This window comes from Hypanus sabinus, chromosome 24 (assembly GCF_030144855.1).
Source record: "Hypanus sabinus isolate sHypSab1 chromosome 24, sHypSab1.hap1, whole genome shotgun sequence".
NCBI lineage: Eukaryota > Metazoa > Chordata > Chondrichthyes > Myliobatiformes > Dasyatidae > Hypanus > Hypanus sabinus.
In genome coordinates, this window is record NC_082729.1 from 20456421 (window position 1) to 20474303 (window position 17883).

The 17883-nt window shown below is 46.3% G+C and overlaps 2 protein-coding genes across 2 annotated transcripts in view; one reads left to right on the top strand and one right to left on the bottom strand.

The window, feature by feature from the left end:
• Positions 1 to 718: 718 nt before the first annotated feature.
• josd2 (Josephin domain containing 2) lies at positions 719 to 14283 on the bottom strand. The gene is made up of 4 exons (XM_059949448.1): positions 13941 to 14283; positions 10264 to 10389; positions 3342 to 3536; positions 719 to 1802 (listed from the first exon to the last, which is right to left on the bottom strand). The coding sequence occupies exons 1-4, from the start codon at positions 14081 to 14083 to the stop codon at positions 1703 to 1705; spliced, it is 564 nt and encodes a 187-aa protein (XP_059805431.1). The 5' UTR covers positions 14084 to 14283; the 3' UTR covers positions 719 to 1702.
• Positions 13978 to 17883, top strand: part of LOC132380547 (transmembrane protein 143-like) — a 72561-nt gene continuing 68655 nt past the window's right edge. The window contains exon 1 of the transcript XR_009507810.1: positions 13978 to 14112. The gene's annotated coding sequence lies outside the window, so the exon portion shown is untranslated. The remainder of the gene's footprint in view (positions 14113 to 17883) is intronic.

Consider the following 17883-nt stretch of genomic DNA (forward strand, 5'->3'; position numbering starts at 1 on the left):
ACATAGTTTTCTGGGTCACTGAGGCACACAACCCTCCAAACCCTATCAGGGTTATGGTCCTCTTGGAGATTGACTTTTACAACATAGGTATATTTTATCGTTTTGAACCTAACTTAGGAATACAAACTCCAATAATTCCCACTGGACTCGCACACAAGAAAGCTTTTTATTTCAAATCAGATAGAAGACAGGAAAATCTGCATTTTCAAAAAAATACAAGCAGGCAGAAACTGCATATTTGGAACATTAATCTCACAACCACGACACTTTAGCGTGGAGAAATATGTACAAGTTCTATGCACAGCCCCTGAGAATTTGCATATTCAAAGTATATACAGTTGTAGTATGGCCTGGTGCTTAAGAAAGTCAGTTTATCGGCCACCAGATTACAGCAGATACAAAATTTAATTTAAAGAATTAGCCAGATTTATTCAGTGCTGCAATGAGGATGGACAAGGGAGCGGGTGGCTGGGGTGGGAGATTGCATACTCATATTCAGTGAGCAAACGAGTGCCTCCTTGTGTGCATTTATGTATACAAAAGGGAGAGACAGAGATTGTGTGTGTGTGAAAGTTTGTGTCAGAGAGCAAAACATGTGTGTGTGTGCGCACGTGTGAGTCAGTGAGTGACAGGGGGGAGGGGGAGGGGAGAGAGGGGGGGGAGGGTGAGGGGAGGGGAGAGAGAGATAATATATATATATATATATATATATATATATATATATATATACATATATATTGAATGTGTGTGTATGCATGTGTAAAGCAATCAACATATTCCAAGTAAATCGAATGATGGAGTTGCATATTTACATTCCATGCAAGTTCAGAGTGACATTCTCCCCCCCCCCCCCCCCCGCACCATCTTATTATCACCAGTACTGCAAGGAGGTGCGGGGGTGGGGGGAGAGGATCCCACACTCTTCTTGTTCTGAGGGGGCTGGACGAAGGAGGGAGGGAGGAATTGGTTTCCTTCAGCACCCCCTAATTTAGCAGGGTTCATGCCGACAGCCAGGATCTTGCAGATGCTGGCTTACACTGTGAACTACCCAGCAGATCTGGTAAGGCACATGCTTTCCTACAACTGAGAGGAAGGTTAAAGTGCAGACTGAACAAAGGATGGTCTCTTCCCACCTCCTCCTTTTCCCTCTCCATCTCCCTCTCTCTTCACACACAACACTCCCACCATCTCTCCCATACTTCTCTCAAATCTTTTCCCTATGCCACCCCTCCTGTTCGCTTTCCCTTCCCAAATGTTTTCTCTTTCCATCCTCTTCTCTATCCTTCCCTCCTCTTGCCACCCTTCTCCTCCGCTCTCTCCATCTGGTGTCTTAACTTTTTGATAGTCAGAGATGTGAGATAAAGTTTCTGTCGACACATTCAGCTACATCTCTCTTCCCCTCACTTCCAACCTCTCTCTCTCTCTCTACTTCCCCTCCCTTTTCCCCCTTCTCTCTGTATCTGATGTCCAAACTGCCATGTTGAGTTGGGCAAGCAAACTTCTATCTACACCCACTCAGCCCCTGCCTGTCTCCCCCTATCCATCCCTCACACCCTCTCCCCACCCCGCCCCATTCCTTCTTTCTCTCTCCCTTTCTCTCTTTCACTCTCTCTCCTCCTCCTCCTCTCTCCCCCTCACCCCTCCTACTCTCCGCTCCCCGGCTCCTCTCTCCATCCAATGCCCTATCTGGCCTTCCAGGTCTTCAGACAGGGGAAAGCCAGCTGCCGTCTTCCTCCACTGCCCTCTCCACCACCAGCAGTACCTCACAGGAGTCCTGGGCAAGCTGATCTGTCAGGAACTTCCTGTCAGCACAAAACAGCCAAAAGCCAGTGTCAGTTCTCAAGACGGTAGCTTCACACTGTAGAAATGCACAGAAACCTCAGGCTAAACCACACAAAGAGCACGTAACCACAAGCAAAGGGGTAGTGGTGGGTAGGGGAAGGGAGAGGGTCAGGGAAGGTTCTGAACAGGAACAATGGGAATATAGGGGTTACAGAGTCAGGGAGAAGGGCAAGAGAGGGGTTTGAACAGGAGGATAGGAAGTGTAGGGGCTACAGAGATAGGGAGAAGGCTAAGGAGGGGTTTGAACAGGAGGATGGGAAGTGTAGGGGTTACAGAGATAGGGAGGAGACGAGGGAGGGGTTTGAACAGGAGGATGGGGAGTGTAGGCGTTAACAGGTAAGGAGGGGATGAGGGAGGGGTTTGAACAGGAGGATAGGGAGTGTAAAGGTTACAGAGATAGGGAGGGCTAGGGAACGGTTGAACAGGAGAATGGAGAGTGTAGAGATTGCAGAGATAAATGGAAGGGCTAGGGAGAGCTTTGAACAGGACGATGGGGAGTGTAGGGATTACACAGATAGGGAGGGACGAGGGAAGGATTTGACAGAAGGCATAAGAATGTGGCGGTTACAGACATAGGAAACAGATGAGGGAGGGATTTAAATAGCAGGACAGAGAGTAGGGGTTACAAAAATAGATGAGAGGTTTGAACAGGAGTTTGGGGAATGTAGAGTTTACACAGATAGGAAAGGGGCGAGACAAGGGTTTGAACAGGAGGATGGGGCAAAGGAGGGTTTTGAACTGGGAGACTGGGAATGGAAGGGGGTGAGGGAGGGATTTCAGCAAGAGAATGGGGAGTGTAGGGGCTACGGAGATAGACAGAAGGTGAAGGAGGGGTTTGAACAGAAGGATGGGAATTGTAGGGGTTACAGAGATAGGCAGGAGCTTGAACAGGAGGTTAGGGAGTGTAGGGGTTAACAGATATAGGGAGTGGATGAGGGAGGAGTTTGAACAGGAGGATAGGGAGTGTAAAAGTTACAACGATAGGGAGGGCTAGGGAAGGGTTGAACAGGAGAATGGAGAGTGTAGGGATTGCAGAGATAAATGGGAGGCTACAGAGAGTTTTGAACAGGACAATGGGGAGAGTAGAGTTTACAGACCTAGGGAAGGGGCGAGAGAAGGATTTGAATAGGAAGATGGCGTTACAGGGATAGGGAGGGAGCGAAGGAGGGTTTTGAACTGGGAGACTGGGAATGTAAGGGGTTACAGAGAGGAAGGGGGCGAGGGAGGGATTTCAGCAAGAGGGTGGGGACTCTAGGGGTTACAGAAGGAAGGGGGTTTGAACAGAAGGGACAGAGAATGCAGGGATTACAGAGCTAGGGAAGGGATAAGTGAGGGATTTGAATAGCAGGAAGAGGAGTTATGGAGATAGGGAGGGCACGAGGGAGGCATTTAAACAAAAGGGGCTGGGGGTGGGCTACACAGGCCACCACCTCCATACGCACCCTCATCTACCCTCTCTCCCCCAACTTTCCCATCCCAAACCCCACTGCCCCACTCACCTGAGCTCAGCCTCAGAGCCGATGGCAGCGGGGGCTTTGAGCTTGGAGTCGAGGTTGTAGTAGGAGCCGTGGATGGGCCGAACAGCCACCCAATGCTGTCGGCGGATGGGCAGAGTCACTGGGCCCAGGGACACGTTGGACGGGATGTTGAGGATGAAGCCCAAGACCCGGCTGAGATCCAGACTGCCCAGGGACCTGGGGTGGGGGGGGAAGGAGAAAGGAAGGAGGGATAGAAGCAGGGAGAGAGAGGGGACACAAAGAAAGAGGAGAGGGGAAATAGGGTGGTGGAGGAAAGTTATGAGAGCAGGAAGAAAGAGGGAAGATCGAGAATAGATGGGAGGGGAGGGGGAGACAGGAGTGGAGGGGTGAAGAAGGGGGAGAAGAGGTGGAGAGGAGGAGAAGAGGGGGTGAAGAGAGGGGGAGAGAGTAGAGAGAGTAGGGGGAAGAGAGTAGTGGGGAGAGTGGGGGGAGTGATGGGGGAGTGGTGGGGTAAGGAGAGGGGTGGGGAGGAAGGAGAGGGGGAGGGGTGGTGTACAGTGGGTGGGAGGGAAGGTGGTGGGTGGGAGAGAGGTGGTTGAGAGGTGTTTGGGAGAGGGGGGTTTTTGGTCAAGAGGGGTGAGAGGGTTAGGATGGAGAGATGGGGTGATAAGGGGAGAGATGGGGAAGGGGAGGGAGCAGAGCGGGGAGGGGGAAAGGAGAGAGAGGATTAGTACAGGGGAGCAGGAAATGCAGAGAAGGGCACATGATGGCTAACAGGAGCTGTTGGCAGGTCACATTGTAGGACAGCACAGAACAAGGTCCTTTTGCCCATCATATCGAGACAGAGTCACTCAGAACAAAAACTGGCCCTTCAACCAAATTAATTCCTTAGAATATGTCCTTCTAAGTTTGTCTCCTTTGCCCCATATTCTTCTGTCTCTTTCCTACACTTGTTTTTGTCCAAGTTTCTCTTAAATGCCATTACCATACCAGCCTCAATTACTTCCTCTGACAGCTTGTCTAAAATAGACACCACCCTTTATGTAAAAAAGCAAGTTCTCTCTCAGTTCTTAAATTAAATCTGTCCCCTCTCATGCCAAGCCTGTGTCCTCTAGTTCTTGATTCCCCAACCCTGGAAAACAGACTGTTCAATCTATGCTACTCCTAATTATGTATACACCCGACCACTCACGAGGTCAAATTTATCTAATCCCTTAGCCTTCTTCCAATCCCTGTACAATCACATGCTTATCTAAGACCCTGTTGCATGCTGCTTTTGTAGCTGCCTCTACCATCAATACAGGGCCTTTCAGGTACTTCCCACCCTCTGTGTAAAAAAAACTTGGCCTCTAGTATTCAACATTTTGACCCTGGAGAAAAAGATACTGGTTATCTACTCTGTCAATGCCTCTCATAATTTTATGAACCTCTATCAGATCTCCCCTTAGCCTCTGCTGTTCCAGAGGAAACAACCTGTGTGTCTGACCTCTCCTTATGGAGAAGAAAGAAGTGGAAAGCAGGTGGTACATGCTCTCTAATCCAGACAGCATCCTGACGAACCCTTGCCGTACCCTCACCAAAGTCTCCACCTCCTCCCTGTGATGGAGGTGACCAGAACTGAATGCAGTAATCCAGATGCGGCCTAACCAGCATCTTGAAAAACTGTAGGGACCACATTAGGCATATTGTGTACAGTTCTGCAGGAAATATGAGATTAAGCTGGAAAGGGTGCAAAAGAGATTTTACAGTCATAGAAAAGTACAGCACAGAAACAGGCCCTTTGGCCCATCTAATCAGTGCTGAACCATTTAAACTACCTACTCCCATACACCTGCACTGGGACCACAGCCTTCCACACCTCTACATCCATATACCTATCCAAACTTCTCTTAACCAGTGCAATCAAGCACCTCCTGGGATGGCAGCTCTTTCTGACCTTCAGATTCATGAGGATGTTCCCGAGACTGAGATCCAGTACTCTCTGTGCTGCCTTCTCTACATCGGTGAGACCTGACATACCGTAGATTGGGGACCGCTCTGTCAAGTACCTTCACTCCATCCTCAACATGCAGGATTTCCTAGTGGCTAACTGTCTTAATTCCAATCCCCATTCCAATTTTGACATGTCGGTCCATAGCTTCCTCTGTTACCATGATGAGGCCATCTCAGGTTGGAGAAGAAACACCTCATACTCCATCTAGGTAGCCTTCAACATCAATTTCTTTAATTTCTAGTAATTCCTCCCACTTCCTGCTTCTCTTTTCTTCCATTCCCAATCTGGCTCCCTTCTTGCCTTTTCTCCTCTTCTCACTTGCCTATCACCTTCCCCTGGTGCCCCTCCTGATCCTTTTCTTCCACGGGCCACACTCCTCTCCTATGAGATTCCTTCTTCTTCAGCCCTTTATCTTTTCCATCTATCACCTCTCAGCTTCTCACTTCATCCACTCACCTGCTCTTACCTATCACCTGCCAACTTGTGTTTCTTCCCATCCCACCTTCTTAGTCTGGACTCTTAACCCTTCAATTTCAGAGTCTCACTAGAAAAATCAACTGTTTGTTCTTTTCCAAAGCTGCTACCTGACCTGCTGAGTTCCTCTCGTTCCTGTATGTGTTTCTCTGGAGGGCTTGATTTACAAGAAGAGAGTGGATAGGCTGGGACTATTCAGGAGAGAATGGATATGTTGGGACCATTGTCTACAATATCTACACCTCTCATAATCTTATTAAAACTCTTGTCAGGTCTCCCCTTAGTTTCCTCTGCTCCAAAGAAAACAACACAAATTTGTTTAACCTCTCCTTATAAGGAAAGATTGGATCGGTTAGGACTTTATTCCTTAAAACACAGAAGACTGAAGGGAGATTTGATACAGGTGTATAAAATTATGAGGGGCATAGATAGGGGAAATTTAAGCAGGCTTTTACCACTGAGGTTGGGTGTGATGACAACAAGAGGTTATGGACTAAGGGTGAAAGGTAAAAAGTTTAAGGAGAACCTGAGGGGAAACTTATTCACTCAGAGGGTCGTCAGAGTGTGGAATGAGCTGCCAGCAAAGGCGGTGCATGCAAGCTCAATTTCAACATTTAAGAGAAGTTTGGATAGGTACATAGCTGGTAAGGATATGGAGGGCTGTGGTCCCGGTGCAGATCGATGGGAGTAGGCAGTTTAAATGGTTTGGCATGGACTAGATATGCTAAAGGACCTGTTTCTGAGCTGCACTTTTTTAAGACTATGACTAATGCCCTCTAGTCTAGGCAGAATCCTGGTGGACCTCCTGCTATGGACAGGGAGGCAAAGTGGGGGGGGGGGGGGGAAGGTTGGTGGTGTGGGAAGGGGGCAAGTGTGCCTATGTTCTGGTAGGGTAGTACAGCGGTGTGTGCCAGGACCACTTCAGCTGTGATTTATCAGGACCAACACATCACTGAGATGTGGGAAGAGTCATCACGGTAGGAAGGGCGGGGGGGGGGGGGGGGGGGGGTAAAGAATGGACAGGGAGACTTGCCCGTCTCGCAAAAAGAAGGGTCAAGTGTCCCACAGGGTTGGAAGAGGATCTGCGGCCGTTTCCTGCACCCTGTCCCATGGGCATGGGGTTTGCCGAAGAATGACTGTTCAGGCGTCTGTAAGTTTGGATAGAGTCACTCCCCTGGGAGGAAAAGTTGGTGGGGGGAAATAGGATTAGTGTGTCCTGGGGATGGTTGCAAAGACGGTCCCTGGGTCCCTTAACTTTCTACAGGGAACTTCACAGGGGAAACAGGTTCCAATGGTTCCATAGGGTTGGACAGGAAAGCTTGGCTGTTGCTTTGTGGGGGGGGGGTGGGGCTGGGAACAGGGTCCATGTGTCTTGTAAGGTTAAAAGGGAACCCTGTCGGTTTTAGGTGAGCAAGGTCTGTATGTCCCATAGGGCTGGGCAGGAAACCTTGCCCGTTTCGGGGGAACAGAGAATATCGGTTGGAGAAGGACTCATGCCAAAGCAAATGAAGCACCTTCGGTCCTTGGAACTGATGGACAGAGAACCTCACCTGCTTCCCCAGAAAAGACAGAGTCCATGTGTCCTGGGAAAGGATGGACAGGGAACCTTGATATTTTAGGGGGAGAACAACATGTGTGTTCCAGGAAGAGGTAGACAGGAAACTTCTGCTCTGGGTAGGAATAGACAAGGAACCCTGATGCTTTAGGGTGAAACATCACACATTTGTTGGGGGGAGGGGGCATGGAGTATATTTGTCCTGGGAAGTGGGGGAATAGCAAACCTCTGATGATTTGGGGGAACTGAGTACGCATGACCTCAGGGATTGCAGAAGGCCCCTCCTGGTTTTCCAGAGGGAAGAGGATTCCTGTGCCCCAGGAAGGAACAGACAGGGAACTCTCACCCATTTCCTAGGAGATATGGTCCCAGGTATCCCAGGATGAGATGGACAGAGACCCTCATCCATCATGAGGAGAAAGGGTGCTGAAATTCCACAGGTATGGAGAATACCCTCATGTGTCCCAGAACGAGATGGATGTGTAACCTCAATATTTTAGTGGGGAAAACAGGATATGTCTATTCTGGGAAGGGGTGGACGGAGAACCTTGAAGTTTTAGTAGGGACAGAGCACATCTGTCTTGGGAAAGGATGGACATGGGACCACAATGATTAGGAGGGTTGGGATACTTACAGGAAACCTCAATGTTGGGGGGGAAACAGGATCTGTGTGTCCTAGGAGGGGCCGGACAGGGAACCCTATTTCAAGGGAAAACGGGCACAACCCTCACAAGAAGACGGTTCTGAGTTGTTTCGACTGGAACAACAGAAGCTAAAGATGAAAGTTTGTAGGATTGTGGGATAAGAGTAGACAGTCAGTATCATTAACACAGTCAGTATCTTGCATTTAAGGTGAAGGGAGAAAAGTTCAAAGGAGATGTTTTGGGAAAGTATTTTATTAAAAACACACAGAGTGGTGAGTGCTGGGAATGCGATGCCAAGGGCACTGGTGGAAGCAGTTACGATTCAAGAGGCTGTTAGATGGACACGTGGATGAGCAGGGAATGGAAAGCGATGGACATCATGTAGGAAGAAGGGATTAGTCTACAAACCCCATTTCCAGAAAAGTTGGGATATTTTCCAAAATGCAATTAAAACAAAAATCTGGGATATGTTAATTCACGTGAACCTTTATTTAACTGACAAAAGTACAAAGAAAAGATTTTCAATAGTGTTACTGACCAACTTAATTGTATTTCGTAAATATACACAAATTTAGAATTTGATGGCTGCAACACACTCAACAAAAGTTGGGACAGAGTTAAAATAAGATTGAAAAGTGCACAGAATATTCAAGTAACACCGGTTTGGAAGACTCCACATTAAGCAGGCTAATTGGTTGCAGGTGAGGTATCATGACTGGGTAAAAAAGTAGCGTCCATCAAAGGCTCAGTCTTTGCAAGCAAAGATGGGTCGTGTCTCACCCCTTTGTGCCAAAATTCATGAGAGAATTGTTAGTCAGTTCAAAAGGAACATTTCTCAACGCAAGATTGCAGAGAATTTAGGTCTTTCAACATCTACAGTACATAATATTGTAAAAAGATTCAGAGAATTCAGAGACATCTCAGTGCGTAAAGGACAAGGTCGGAAACCACTGTTGAATGCGCTTGATCTTCCAGCCCTCAGGTGGCACTGCCTAAGAAACCGTCATGCTACTGTGACAATTATAGCCACCTGGGCTTGGGAGTACTTCGGAGAACCATTGTCACTTAACACAGTCCGTCGCTGCATCCAGAAATGCAACCTGAAACTGTATTACACAAGGAAGCCATACATCAACTCTATGCAGAAGCGCCGGCCAGTTCTCTGGGCCCCAGCTCATCTCAGATGGACCGAAAGACTGTGGAACCGTGTGCTGTGGTCAGATGAGTCCACATTTCAGCTAGTTTTTGGAAAAAACGGGCGTTGAGTTCTCCATGCCAAAGATGAAAACGACCATCCTGACTGTTATCAGCAAAAGGTGCAAAAGCCAGCATCTGTAATGGTATGGGAGTGCATCAATGCCCACGGCATGGGTGAGTTGCATGTATGTGAAGGTACTATTGACTCTGAGGCGTATATTAGGATCCAAGAGAGACATATGTTGCCATCAAGGTGACGTCTCTTCCCGGGATGTCCATGCTTATTTCAGCAGGACAATGCCAGACCACATTCTGCACGGACTACAACAGCGTGGCTTTATAGACTGGCTCTGCTGCCAGTCCAGATCTATCTCCTATTGAAAATGTAGATTGAAGAGGAGAATCAGACAACGGAGACCACGGACTATTGAGCAGCTGAAGTGTTATATCAAGCAAGAATGGACAAAATTTCCAATTGCAAATCTACTACAATTAGTATCCTCAGTTCCAAAACGATTAAAAAGTGTTATTAAAAGGTGATGTAACACAATGGTAAACATGCCTCTGTCCCAACTTTTGTTGACTGTGTTGCAGCCATCAAATTCTAAATTTATGTATATTTACAAAATACAATTAAGTTGGTCAGTAAAACTATTGAAAATCTTTTCTTTGTACTTTTGTCAGTTAAATAAAGGTTCACGTGAATTAACATATCACAAATTTTTGTTTTTATTGTATTTTGGAAAATATCCCAACTTTTCTGGAAATGGGGTTTGTAGTTAGGTATTTACTTACCAGCTTAACTAGTTTGGCAAAACATCCTGACCTGTACTGTTGTACTATGCACACTCTCAGCTTACATGCCACATGCACCATCAGCTCTGTCTGCATGGCTTCATCTCCACATGCGTCCCTCATCTTTGCAAGTACTCCCTCTGATCTGCGAGCGCATCACCTCATCATTGTATGTGACCCACACCCCACATTCTCCCCCACCCTATCTCTGCATCCTCCCTCCCAGCTCTTTTGGGGACTGACACGTGTGGCAAAGAAGGTAGGCATCAAGGGGAGGAGGTTTACCTGCGTTTGTCCCACCAGACAGCTGCCAGCCCCTCGGACAGGAGAGCTGCCATCAGCACATTGACGTCATAGTTGCCGGTGCCCAGCATGCTGCGGTGGGGGTTGAGCATAGCGTCCGGGGACAGCCTGTAAGGGTGGAGAGACCAGATTGTGACAAATCTCTTCAAATTCTTTGGAGGTAAAACCCAGCACATGAATACAATCTCAAGGAAGGCATGCCAGTGTTTCCACTTTCTTAGGAGGTTAACAATAATCTGTATAATAATAATAAGTATCCTGACTGGTTGCATCACAGTCTGGTAGGGGAATTCGAATGCACAAGATCACAATAAGTTACAGAGATTGGAGGACTCAGCCAAATGCACCATGAGCATATCAATTTCCGTCTTCGGTAATATCCACAGGAGGCATTGCTTCAAGATGACAAAAGCCGACACATCCACCATCAAAGATCACCACTGCTGGGGCCATGCCATCTTCTCACAGCTACATTCAGGAATGAGGTACAGAAGCCTGAAGATCCACACCAGGTTCAGGAACAGCTACTTCTCTTCAACCATCAGCTTCTTGAACCAACCAGCAAAACTCTTACCCCTACAATTTAGCAACAGTATGACCATAGTGAACAACCTCCACTGTTCTGTTTTTTCTTGTAAAAAATTATGTTTAATTTATGCTTTTCTTGTGAATGTTGCTTCTGCAATGCTATATTTATTATTAGTAAAGGCATTCTTACCTCCTTGACTTAGCTAGCCACGATCTAGGTCAAGTCTAGTGGTATACCGATGGAACATCACATTCACGGCTAGGTTAGACCTGCCAGAGAATGAATCTCCGCTGTACTTCACTGATGTTCGGCCAGTGTCACTCCTACGTCACGGTGAGGCACCAAGGAGGTAAGCATGCGTTTGCTACTTTGTAGGTTATGCCTCTTCAGGCAAGGGCTGCACCTAACAAGGACGCCGGCAGCAGGGCGTCTGATGATGTCTGTGGCAGATGAATCCAAAAGGGTCCACAGTGCAGCCACCTTGGTGGCATGCGGAGGAACCAGAGTGCTGGTTAACAGATGGCATCACTAAACTAGTTAGTTGTCACTGCGGGGCAGCTTCCTTATCCGCTGAGTCTGTTACACTCCTATGTACCACTTAGCATCAGATTTGGAAGCCCAGAGAGACTGTATGGTGGGGACACAACACTGTTTGTCTTATTACTGTGCAAGGGGTGTTGAAGTAGAGTTTCTGGAAGTGCTGATCCAATGCTGGTCTTGTGGCCCATAAACGTGCCTGCAAAGACTAAACTCTAAGCACAGTCAACATCAAAATCGATGGACAGCCAAAGAAGAAGAATTTATTATTAGTATTGAATCAGAATCTCAGAGCTGCCTATGATGATTTTGATAGTAAGTTTTACTTTGAACTTTGAATTTTCAGAATTTGGTGTATGCCATGAAATTTTTTTGTTTACATGGATCTACATTGTAATGTTCAATAATAAAAAACTATAAATTACAGTAAGTATATATAAAAAATAAGTACTGCAAAAAAGAGAGGGAAAATAATACTGAGGTTGTGTTCATGGGTTCATTGTCCATTCAGAAATCTGATGGTGGAGGGGAAGAAGCTGTTACTGAAATGTTAAGTGTGTGTCTTCAGACTCCTGTACTTCCATCATGATGGTGACAGTGAGAAGAGGGCATGTCCAGGGTAAAGGGAGTTGTTAATGATGAATGCTGCCTTTTTTGAGGAATCGCCTCTTTGAGGGTGTCCTGGATACTGAGGAGGCTAGTGCCCATGACAGAGCTGGCTGAGTTTACAACCCTCTGAAGCTTCTTCCGATCCTGTGCAGTGACCCCTCCATACCAGGCTATGACGCAACCAGTAAGAATGCTCTTCATCTGTAGAATACTGGAATCAGCTACTGAGATATAGACTAAAGCTCATCTTGGATACTGTTCATACAGATCAGATCATTACTCAGGGAATTGGCATAGAACATGGTAAAACAATAACGGAATGCAGAATAAAGTGTAACAGAGAAAGCACACTGCAAGTAATCAATCAGGTGGAAGGTTTATGATGAGATAGATTGTGAAGTCAAGAGTCCATTTTATCAAAGTAGGTAACAATTTAATAGTTCAATAACAGCGGGATAAAAGCTGTCCTTGAACTTGGTGATATGTGCATTTCTATCATCTGCCTGATGGAAAGAGGAGAGAAGAGAGAATGTCCGGGCGGATGAGGGCTTTAGGGATGTGGGCCATTTTACCAAGAAATATAGACAGAGTGGACAGAGGGGAAGCTGGTTTCCATGATGACCCTGAGATGCTGCCAACTCAGTTTTTCATTACATCTGTGCATACATGTACTTGTGCATATGACAATAAATTCAAAAGTTGCAGGAAAATTGCCAGGGAAAATTATTCGGAATAGGATATATAAGCATTTGGAAACCCTTGGTCTAATTTGGGACTGCCAGCCTGGCTTTATGTGGGCAGGCTATGCCTTACCAATTTGACTGAGCTTTTTGACAAGGGGATGAGACAGATTTATGAAGGTACGGTAACGGATGTCGTCTACATGGATCTTTGTAGAGCATTTGACAAAGTCCCTCATGGGAGGCTAATCCATAAGATTAAGATGCACAGGATCTACATCAAATTGGTTGTTTGGATTCAGAAGTTGCTTGCACATAGACGACAGAGGGTTGTGGTTGAAGGGATTTGTTCAAGCTGGAGGTCTGTAATTAGTGGAGATCCACAGGGATCCAGTTCAAGGACCAGAATTTAGAAGCAAGAGGTACTACAGGTACTGAGATTTTGTAAGGCATTAGTCAGACCACATTGGAATATTGTGAGTAATTTTGGGCGTCTTAGCTATGGAAGAGGGTCCAGAAGAGGTTCTCAAGAATGATCCCGGAATGAAAGGCTTAACATACAAGGAGCGTTTGATGCCTCCGGGCCTGACCCTGTACTCAATGGAGGGTGAGGAGGGAGATATCACTCAATCCTACCTAATATATATATTTTGTGTATATTATTATTCTGTACTTTATTATTAGACTTATAATTTATTGTTATTGCCAAGTGTGTTTTAAATGTTGCAGCTGTAACGAATATTTTTCCACTTGGGATCAATAAAGTATCATTTATTATTATATTGACATGTCTGGATCAGCGGACATGGAGAGGATGTTTCCATCAGGAGGAATGTCTCAGATCCAAGGGCACAACCTCACAATAATGGGCCATCCCTTTAAAACTGAGATGTGGAGGAATTTATTCAGCGACAGGGTCATATACTTTTGGAAGTTTTTACTCCCATTAGCCCAAACTGCCCTCCCTTAACCCCTCATCCACCCTCCAGATCGCTCGCTCTTACCCTTTCACACTCCCATTGGCTCCCCCTTTCTCCCCCCCCCCCGTATTAGCCTTCTCTTCCACCTCCCATTGGCCCCCTCTAACCCTATTCCCCCCTCCTATTGGCCGTCCTTTTCCCCCTTTCCCCTCCTTCCTCCCGCCTCCCTTTGGTTCGCTCCTTCCATTGGCCCCTCTCCCTGTCCCCTTTTTCTATTGGTCTTTCTATCTACTTTCCTCCTACTTCCCGTTTTCTCATTGGTCCCTCCCCACACGACCCTACCGCACCAACCGCCATCTCTTTCGCGGCAGGTTGCCAGGTTACCTGTGGCACAGACGGTCCAGCTCATCCTTGCCGAAGGCGCGCCGTTGAAGCAGGTTGTTGAGCGCATGCGCAGCGCACAGCTCGAGCCGCTGGCGCTCGTGATAGAGCGGCCGGGCCGGGACCGTAGTCGGCGATTCGGACATCCCTGACGGGGCCCCCCGACTAACGACAGGTAAACACACTCACGTCCCGACCCCACCTCGTCGTTTCTCCCTTCTTTCCTGCCGGGAATCCGCTACTAAATCGCAGTCCTACTGTACGGACGGGGCAGGAGGCGGGCAGCGTTCCCCGCCTACACCGCGCAGCCGCCTTGTAACGAGGAGGACTGGCTGGGGTGCCGGCTGTGTACCAAATGACGTCGGCATTGCGCAAGCAAATCCGGTGCATTTCCCCCCCCCCCCCCCCCCCCCATAGCGCAACCGCATTGGCAGAGTGAACGGCCGCTGTCCGCACTGCGCAGCTGTAGTGGGAGAAGAGCCGGCAGAAAGATTGAAGTTTCAAATGCGACTTTGAGTTTATTGTCATTAGTTCGTTTAATTGTCATTCAACCATCCATGATTGCCACCAAACGAAAAATTAGGATCTAAGTATCATGAAATTTAGTTTTCTACAATAGCAGCAGAATACACAGAAACATAGAAAATAGGTGCCATTCGGCCCTTCGAGCCTGCACCGCCATTCAGTATGATCATGGCTGATCATCCAACTCAGAACCCTGTACCTGCTTTCTCTCCATACCCCCGATCCCTTTAGCCACAGGGGTTATATCTAACCTCCACTGAAATATAGCCAATGAACCGACCTCAACTGTTTCCTGTGGCAGAGAATTCCACAGATTCACCACTCTGTGTGAAGAAGTTTTTCCTCATCTCGGTCCTAAAAGGCTTCCCCGTTATCCTTAAACTGTGACCCCTCGTGTTCTGGACTTCCCCAACATTGGAAACAATCTTCCTGCATCTAGCCTGTCCAATCCCTTTAGAATTTTATACGTTTCAATAAGATCCCCCCCCCCAATCTTCTAAATTCCAGTGAGAAACATGACAAACCATAAACTGATATACCCTTAAATTGTACATAATCCAGATAACTGAGGTGGCAGGTAACGTAGTGGTTGGCACAACATTTTACAGTACCAGCGAACTGCGTTCACTTCCCACTTATTCCTGCTTGTAAGGAGTCTGTACCCATCCCTGAGATCACGTGGGTTTTCTCCAAGTGTTCTGATTTCCTCCCACGGTCCAGAGGCATACCAGTTTTTAGTTTATTTGGTCAGTATAAATTGTTCCGAGATTAGGCCAGGGTTAAATCGGGAGATTGCTGGACAGCTGTGGCTCGAAGGGCTGGTAAAACCTATTCTGCTCTGTATCTCAATAAATAAATAGTGAACTGAAGGTAAATGACAACAGAATCAGGTTTAATATCAGTAGCAAATGTCGTGAAACTTGTTAACTTTGCCGTAGCAATACAATGCAATACATAATACTAGAGAGAAACACCTGAATTACTGTAAATAAGTAATGCAAAAAAGTAGTTCGTGTTCATGAGTTCAATGTCCATTCAGAAATCTGATGGATGAGGGGAAAAAGCTGTTCCTGAATAGTTGGGTGAGTGCCTTCGGGCTGCTGTACCAATGATGGTAGCAATGAGAGGAGGGTGTATCCTGGGTGATAGGGGTTCTTAATGATGCCTCCTTTTTGAAGTATTGCTCCTTAAAAATGGCTTGGATACTACGGAGGTTAGTGCCCATGATTTGTGCAGTGCCCCCCCCCCCCCCACCACCACAACCCGTAGCCCATACCAGTCGGTGATACAGCTGGTTAGAATGAACTCCACAGTACATCTATCGAAGAACATAAGAATTAGGAGCAGGAGTAGGCCATCTGGTCCATTGAGCCTGCTCTGCCATTCAATAAGATCATGGCTGATTTGGCCACGGATTCATCTTCACCTATTTCCCTTTTCCTCGTAACCCTTAATTCCCCTACTATGCAAAAATCTATCCAAACTTGTCTTAAATATGTTTACTGAGGTAGCCTTCCACTGCTTTATTGGACAAAGAATTTCACAGATTCACTACTCTTTGAGAAAAGCAGTTCCTCCACATCTCCATCCTAAATCTACTCCCACAAATCTTGAGGCTATGTCCCCTAGTTCTACTCTCACCTACTGGCGGAAACAACTTTCCTGCCTCTAAATTTGTGATTCCCAATTTAACATTACTGTAAGTTACAAATGTAAATAAATAGAGTAGGGAAAAAAGAAATGACGGGGTAGTTTAATGTGAAGGGTTAGTTTACTTGTCGGTTGGAAGCCACTTCTCTGTGCATCAGTTGGTCCATTCGAAGGATGGTGCAACTGTTTCCCATTGCTTGCCTGTGTATAAGATGATGAGAGGCGTTGATTGTGTGGATAGTCAGAGGCTTTTTCCCAGGGCTGAAATGGCTAGCACAAGAGGGCACAGTTTTAAGGTGCTGGGAAGTAGGTACAGAGGAGATATCAGGGGTAAGATTTTTTTATGCAGAGTGTGGTGAGTGCGCTGGAATGGGCTGCCAGTGACGGTGGTGGAGACGGATACAATAGGGCCTTTTAAGAGACTCCTGGACAGGTATGTGGAGCTCAGAAAAATAGAGGGTTATGGGTAACCCAAGGTAATTTCTCAGCTAAGGATGTTCAGCACAGCTTTGTGGGTCGAAGGTCCTGTATTCTGCTGTAAGTTTTCTGTGGTGTGACATGGCACTGGTGTCCGATTCTGGGCGCCTCAGGGGCTGTCCTTTGTCTGTGGGCACTCGTCATTACACTGAGGTTGCAACCAGTGCTGAAGAACCTGCTGAAATACCTGTTGAATGTTTAGATTTGCAGTTGTGTAACTTAGGGAGCCCTAATGAGATATCTGTTGAGTTTGAAGTGTTGCTTAATGTTTAGTTTACTGTCATAGTTTTTGTAACTTAGAATGGCTTGGATGTTAGGCCAAATGCTTTACTGTTTGTCTTGTTACGTATTCAGGCAACAATAAATATATGAGTTAGGCAAGGGTTTATATAACAAATAACACGTTTATTAAACACTGAAAACAAACCCCCCAAAAGTAAACAAACACTAACGTAACCGGAAATCAGCTGCTGTGCGGCAGCTTGAACAGTTCTTAAAGCGATGCAGCTCAAACAGTTCTTAAAGCGATGTTGCAAAAACGGTTCTTTAAAGTAGTATTGCCAAAAGTTCGAAATGCTCACAGTCCATTTAAGGGAGAGACTTTTTAAGACGATTTAAATTCTCTTTCACGTCGCTTTGCTTCAGTCCCCGAAAATCGATTCTCCTCAATCTTTAACTCCCGAACTCCGATCTTCACTCTCCACTGATTTTCAACTAGCAGTATTGTAAAGAAACTGCTGGCAATGACCTTTTAAACTTTAGGCATTAGATAAAAACTTCATCCTTCAACTAAACTGCGTCATCACATTAAATCACGCAGTGGCATGAAGTCAACATGGCAAATCCAGCCACGAACTGCCCCGCTTCACAGGGTGGGGTCTTCCTTTTATACCCTGTAAAAAAAAACCTGTCACATGATCTCTACTGGCAGGAAAATGACGTCACTCCACCATCACAAGACCATTACCTCAAGTCCAGTATAGCTTCAACCCCAGTCACGTGACAAGGGTACCACTGTCATGTCACGAGTACGTAACACCTCCCTCCAAAAAAAAACATTTTTGGTCTGACAAGAACAAAAATTTTTAACAATTGCTTACAAGAAAACAAATGTATAAATTTCATAACATACACAATATACAATACCATCATATAACAGCTTGTAACTCACAATACAGTAGGAGTGTTACAATTGAAAAAAAACACTCCATAAAAAAAATTGCATTGTACATTCAACATCGAGGTAGACAATCAGCAACCACATTATCTTTACCTTTAATATGAGTCATCACAA

Coding starts and splice junctions, on each gene's coding strand:
- josd2 (XM_059949448.1), bottom strand. CDS start 14,083: ATGTCCGAATCGCCGACTACGGTCCCGGCCCGGCCGCTCTATCACGAG. Junction 10,390..13,940: donor CTGGACCGTCTGTGCCACAG/GTAACCTGGCAA, acceptor CCACCCTTACAG/GCTGTCCCCGGACGCTATGC. Junction 3,537..10,263: donor GTCTGGTGGGACAAACGCAG/GTAAACCTCCTC, acceptor CCCCCACCCCAG/GTCCCTGGGCAGTCTGGATC.